The sequence below is a fragment of the Rasamsonia emersonii genome (genome assembly GCF_000968595.1).
Source record: "Rasamsonia emersonii CBS 393.64 chromosome Unknown ctg1118621760389, whole genome shotgun sequence".
Classification (NCBI taxonomy): Eukaryota; Fungi; Ascomycota; class Eurotiomycetes; order Eurotiales; family Trichocomaceae; genus Rasamsonia; species Rasamsonia emersonii.
The window spans coordinates 24,901-31,170 of NW_013563035.1; the positions used below are offsets into that span (position 1 = coordinate 24,901).

A 6,270-nucleotide genomic window follows, 5' to 3' on the forward strand; every position below is an offset into this window, starting at 1 on the left:
TGGAGTGTGCCCTTGTACAGCCCTGACTGCATGGTATGCTTGCATCACTGTGTAGACTGCACTTCATGGGCTTCAATACGCAATTGCTAGAATTAATGGAGTCATTCTTGTGAGAAAATCAGTTCCTTTACCTATCTAGGTAAAGAGTAGGTATATCCCAGCTTGCTATTCCCTGCCGTCGACCATATAACCAGACACTGAGACCGTTGGCAGGTACAAATCTCAACATAACAGTATACCCCTCAACAGAAACTGGGGCCCCTAGCTCCGTGCGTAACGCACTTCCGCCCTCCTCCTCCTCCTCCTTCTCTTTGTGAGCTGGGGGTCTCGGTCGAGCCGCCTCTGGCGCTCAGTAAAGCCCCTGCCTATTTCGGTGAAGTCACAGACAGAGAAATGGGAGAAACAGGGGTTTTCGTAGCACCCCTAACAGCTGAAGTCGGCTGGGGGTGTGAGCTTTTTTTTACATGGCCTTTTTTGCTGTCGTTTTGGCTGTATCTCAGCCGATATGCTGGTGAGTATCTAGTATTAAAAGGTGGAATTATCGACTTGCTTATACCTATATCTTTCCGTTCTGCAAAACTACCATACTTGCTTATGACAATTTATCATACCTAATTATTATTATGCCTAATTATACCCTTCATCCTCATAAATTCCTCTAATCCCAATTCGAAATACCACAAAGAACCTCTCCAGCATTCATAATCCATATATGCAGTACATTAGGCATAACCATCGTCCCATTCATATCCTCAAGTTGCGTAATCATATCTGCCTCAGCTTCCTCCCCTCGCCTTTGTTTCAAATTGATTCCAGATGCCTTCTGACGGGCTTGTTCCTCGAGATCGAATTGTGGTACTTGTTCCAGGAGCCCGTCCCGACCTCCTCACAGTCCAGGCGAACCCACACCTCCGTCCACGCCTTGAATTTTCTCTCCTCGCATTCGCTGTGGGCCACGCGATCCTTGACTGGCGCCACAACGAGCGGATCATCCAGACATTCCGCCACTTCGTGGACGGTGACGTTGCAAGTCTGGAAGGGCTGCACGACAATCAACTGGGCGTCGATGGAGATCGACCCGGCCTGGGCCATGTCGGTCCGCTTGATCGGGACACCGGCGCATTCGCCTTGGCGGACGTCCACGGACGATGTTATGGCAGTGGCGGCGTTTGTTCGTGCGGTGGTCATGGAAAAGTCGACGTCAGGACATTCTGCGTAGAAATGGGTCCATATTCTTGCGCCCATGAGGGCGGCTGCCGGAAAGGCTTGCAGGAAGAGGGCGGTGGTAGTGATAAGAAGCTGGGGATTTGTTAGATGGGTGATCCTCGAGAGATAAACAACTCACAGTAGAAAGATTCATGTTGCCCTGCAGTGAGACTTCTGTCTGTCCGAGTGTCTGCTCACTGTTTCAATTGCAGAGGCAAATGCAAGTAAAGTCTGATGTGCTCACTCGTAGTGAGCGACGGAGTGAAGGAAAAAAAAGATGGAAGATGAATTGGTGGAAATTGTCAACCTCGCTCGTCCTCTACATTTCCACACGCAGAGTCATCCCCATATATAACAGCCTTTCGTTTTTCAACCGTGCCACCCACACACGAAATGGCAGACAGGAGGCAGGTAGGTAGGCATAGTTAATTACAGGGGGAGGCAATGCTGGAAATTCCACGAAGGGAAATCTCCCACCGATCTGGATGGATTTGCATTCACGGCAAGACATAGCGTCCATATTCATGCTCATGGGCGGCAGGGGGAAAGTTAAATGTGTCAGCTAACTGCCTGAAAAGGCTCAAGGTCAAGTATGTACACGGCCTGGCATGTATGCAGTGGGCCGCGTGTCTTATCAGACTGTGACACTGTGTGCTTGGCGCATTCCAGACACGTGTGCTCTGCATTTTTGGGCCATTTACCACAGACAGGAATCTCTGTCTGCTGAGCAAGATTTGGCTTTTTTTTTCCATTTGTTGGTTTTATTATTTTGATTTTTGGCGTGTAGTGCTTGCATCGCATCAGCCATAGAGAGAAATACTGATAACTGTTCTAGTATGCACTGTATGTCTGTATGTATATACATGTAGTTGTGCATATAGATGTGCATATAGATGAAATGTTAACAGATGATGTCATCGAAGAGAGAAAAGAAACTCCTGTCTTAGACTTATAGTCAATAGTCCTTTCAGCTGCATTCCTGTGTCCGCTATGTTTCAAGTCTGTTTGTCCTCGAAGACGCGACGCGACGGATAGAGTTGCTGGCAGCTGATTGGTCAGATCGAAGCGAGCCTCGAGATCAGCACGTTCATTCAGTTCCTGAATCCTGTCCAAGCCTCACACACGTATCTAACTAAACTCGTGCAGATTGCAGGCGAAAAGGCTGCAGGCGCGAACAGACGCGTATGCCTGTCTGCGTACATGTACCGGCTCAGACTATGTGCGGTACAGGGAAAACAGTAATATAATATAGTTTTCATTGCCTGTGTGCGAGATCTAAGGGCAGCTATCTGTATGTCAAAGCTTTCTGGATACTAATCTACTCAGGATGGACGTGACCCACCAATGTCGTCGACAGGGCGTGCTTCTCCAGTCTCCAATCCTGCTATCTCCAACCCCGCGGCGATTATCAGCGGAGCGGGGCAGCCAGCAGCTTAAAAAAAGCTGGCTCTGTACAGATTGTGCAGTCACAATTGGCTTGCATACTGGATGCATTGTAGATACTGGCATAATGACATTTTTACTTAGATGTAAATTATTCTGAACCTGTTTCTTCTTTCACCTCCAGAAAAGGGACGTCTGGTTCAATTGCATTTCATTTGATACTTGTCTGAATTGGAATCTCTCTCTCTCTCTCCAACATGTCACCTCCCTCCTCGCCCACACATCACAACATCGTCATCCTGCAAGGCCAATACTACAAGCCCTTGGAATTCGACCTCCCTCCGCCTTTCACGCACACCACGACCGTCTACCCCGAGACCCCGCTGTCCGAACTCCACAGCCGCATCCACGACGCGACCATCATCGTCACCTCCGTCACGCCGCTCGACGCCGTCGCGCTCTCCCCCCAAGTGACCCCGTACCTGCAGTTCATTGCCGTCGTCGCCGTCGGCACTGACAGCATCGACCTGGACGCGTGCCGCAAGCGCGGCATCGTCGTCTCCAACACCCCCAATGCCAACGTCGAGGCCGTCTCGGAGCATGCCATCGCCCTTTATTTCGCCGCCCGCCGCCGGGTGCTCGAGATGCACAGTCTCACGCGCGCGGGCGAGTGGGCCAACCGTGGCACGCTGATGTTTGACATGCTCGATCGCGACCGCCAGCCTCCGTTGACGTGTGAGGATGAGGTCGTGGGGATTATCGGGTATGGCGCTATAGGTATGTTGACTGGTCCATAGACGGATATTTCATGGTTGCTTGTTTGGTATCTCTTTCTTGTCAATTTGGTCATAAAAAATACTGTGATTGTGCATGTTTCTAACCAGCCATTGAATACAGGAAAGCGGATCGCAAAGCTCGCGCAGAGCCTCGGTATGAAAGTCTTGATCTCCGGACGAAAAGGCGTCACAGACCCCAATGCAAGTCATCCAACGCAGTCGGACCAGGTGCAGCGCACCCCGTTCGATGAGGTCCTGAAGAAGAGCACCGTCCTGTTCATTGCCGTTCCGCGGACCAATTCTACCCTGAACATGATCTCGACGCCCGAGTTGCAGAGCATGTCGCACCAGGCCGTGCTCGTCAACGTTTCCCGCGGAGGCATCGTCGACGAGGCCGCTCTCGTCACTGCGCTTAAGGAGCGCTGGATCATGGGCGCGGCGACGGACGTATTTGCAAAAGAGCCTGCGAGCCCTCAGAACTCCCTCTTACTCGCCGAGGATACCAAGGATCTGAATCTGACTGTTAGTCCCCATCTGGCCTGGCTGGCAGAGAGGACGCAGGAAAACCAGCGGCGCATTACAAAGGAGAATGTAGAGGGGTTCTGCGCTGGACGACCTTGCAATGTCGTCACGTAGACGAAGCGATCGTCGCTGAGTAGATCCGGCAATGGTATGGCTTGGGACAGATGAGCCTTGTTGCTAGAGTGGCAGTTTTAACAGTGGTATAGATGCTAGTTGACATGATGTATATATAAAGGGCCAGGAGTATATATTGCTGCATTTCAAACTTATGCAGACGGGATTAGAAAACTGCATGATATGTTTCGCGGGTATCATTATCGTCTCTCCTTTGCAGGAAAGAGTAACGGCATTTAGAAAAAAAAAGGGGTGGGCGGTTGAGATAAAATATACCCCGCACTGGTCCATTAAAATGATTGACCGGAGGGGATTCGACCAGGATACAGGGCGTGGTAGAGAGGATGGCAGTAGGTTGTTTAACTCCTACCACTGCCCCAACCATTGTTGTAAGAGTGGACTGAATGAGCTGTCGCTTGTTTGTCACCTGGGGAGGTCCTTCATCAGATATCTCAGCGTACCTCTAATTTGCTGCCGGTTCTTCGAACTTTTCATTCAGCTTCAGCGGGTTCTGGAAGCCTCGATCCTCCCACATCTGCATCGTCTTCAGATAGAGTGACTCTTGCTCTTCTTTGGAGGGGATCCTACCGGCCGCCCCTCTGGCCACCCTGGACTGTTCTGTTTCCATCAGCACCGCGTCCTCGTCAGCGTCGTCGGTGCTGAACACATATGTCCGGAAGTCACAGTTCTCCCAGGCGCTGGCTGCAGGTTTGCTGTCAGCAAGAGAAATTCGATAGCGGTGATTACGAAAAGGAATTCAGTTTCTTGTCTTCAACTCACCATGCTCAGCAGCCCCAATGCCCGTCCAGTCATTGGTGAGGTAATGGAGAAATCCCCCATGAGATACGACTGCAATCTCCTTCTCCGGTCGGGCCTTCAGCCATTGTCTTGCTGCCCTGGCGCGCGCGAGGAGGGCGTTGGAGGATGGTGCCCATTTGCCTTTCTTTTCCGTTGGAACATTCAGCAACAATTCGTCCCACACAGCGTCTGATAGAACTGTACGCAGGTCCAATACCCACCTTGGTGTTCCAGTCTTTATCTAGCAAACTCAGATCGATCACCGGCCCCAACGGTCCCTGCTTGTCGGAGAATTCCCGTTCCAGGTCAGAAACGTCACTCCCAGTGTCGCAGGGAACGTCGCTTGTTTCCTGCAGCTCTGGCAACGCGACGATCTTGACTCCTCGGGCGATCGCTGGCTGAAATGAGCAGAGCGCAGTCTCCAGTGCCCGCCGCAGCGGGGACGAGACGATCAGGTCGATCGAGGACTGGAATGGAAATCTGGATTCGAGTGCTCGACACTCTGCCACTCCGGCTTCGGTCAGATGCGGATCGCGGATGAAGTAAGCCTCGCCGCCTTTGTTGTGCTCGGCCTTTAGAGAGGGAAAATGAGCAACAACCCTCAGGTAGAATTGTAAGTTCCGCAATGAGGTGCATTTTTACATACCTGACCATGTCGCACACAGTGCACGATAGGAGCCATTGGGGCGCACTCAGTACTTGTCCTGCAGTATCTGACCTGCCTCACTCGTGTCGAATGCGATATCACACAATGGACTGCGGGGTGAAGTCTGTCGAGTTCTTTGGCAAAGCGTAGCTGCAAAACGCGCATGACCGTTTACCCATTATATCGCAGCAAGGCACCTACCTGGATTGGCTGTCCCAACAGCCTGTATTACGTGACGAGCTTCTTAAGAACCATCTCAATTCTGCTTTCTCGCGCGTAATATAGTGATTAAAAAATGCCTACATGATTTTTGATTTCTTACGGAAATCTCGAAGGAATTAACTGCATTCAACTTTTCACTGTTATCGTGGAGAGCGATTTCGCTTATCGGCGCTGACATCATTTTAGCGTATGCAAAATTTGGTGCAGTTTTGGCACCCCAAAACCTCAAAAAATTGCAACTTTTGTATCGGAAGCCCTCCAAACCACCAAAATACTGATTTTTCTCACCAAATCCCATCGATTTTTTACTGAATTTGTCATATCTGAGGTTTTTCTGACTTTCTAATTAGGAAATTATAGCCTATATTCAAACCGATATCGAGATGTCTGCGAATCGCGCTCCTGCCGCCATACCCTACGACCTTCGCAAGAAGCACATTCCTCGCATCCCATCCCCAGCCCCGAACCAGGATCCCGCTGGCAATTATACTCCGATGGCCGCTGCAAGGAAGATAAGAAAATGAGGCAAAAGAAGGCGTCTGAAGCGTCTAGAGCGTCTGGAGCAAGGAGTTCTGCTGAGAGACCTCAGGCAAAGGCGCCGGC

At 50.7% G+C, this 6,270-nt stretch overlaps 3 protein-coding genes across 3 annotated transcripts; 1 reads left to right on the forward strand and 2 right to left on the reverse strand.

Moving 5' to 3' along the window:
* Positions 1-801: 801 nt before the first annotated feature.
* On the reverse strand, positions 802-1,360 carry T310_6262 (uncharacterized protein; the record flags this gene model as incomplete). The annotated part of the gene is made up of 2 exons (XM_013470908.1): positions 802-1,299; positions 1,346-1,360. The coding sequence occupies 2 exons, from the start codon at positions 1,358-1,360 to the stop codon at positions 802-804; spliced, it is 513 nt and encodes a 170-aa protein (XP_013326362.1).
* Positions 1,361-2,846: 1,486 nt separating this feature from the next.
* On the forward strand, positions 2,847-4,120 carry T310_6263 (Glycerate dehydrogenase; the record flags this gene model as incomplete). Its single annotated transcript, XM_013470909.1, has 3 exons — positions 2,847-3,366; positions 3,487-3,887; positions 4,094-4,120. 3 exons carry the CDS (start codon positions 2,847-2,849, stop codon positions 4,118-4,120), a joined length of 948 nt encoding a protein of 315 aa, XP_013326363.1.
* A 344-nt stretch (positions 4,121-4,464) lies between these two features.
* T310_6264 (Phosphoglycerate mutase) lies at positions 4,465-5,481 on the reverse strand (the record flags this gene model as incomplete). Its single annotated transcript, XM_013470910.1, has 4 exons — positions 4,465-4,703; positions 4,782-4,944; positions 5,021-5,371; positions 5,446-5,481. The coding sequence occupies 4 exons, from the start codon at positions 5,479-5,481 to the stop codon at positions 4,465-4,467; spliced, it is 789 nt and encodes a 262-aa protein (XP_013326364.1).
* Positions 5,482-6,270: the final 789 nt, after the last annotated feature.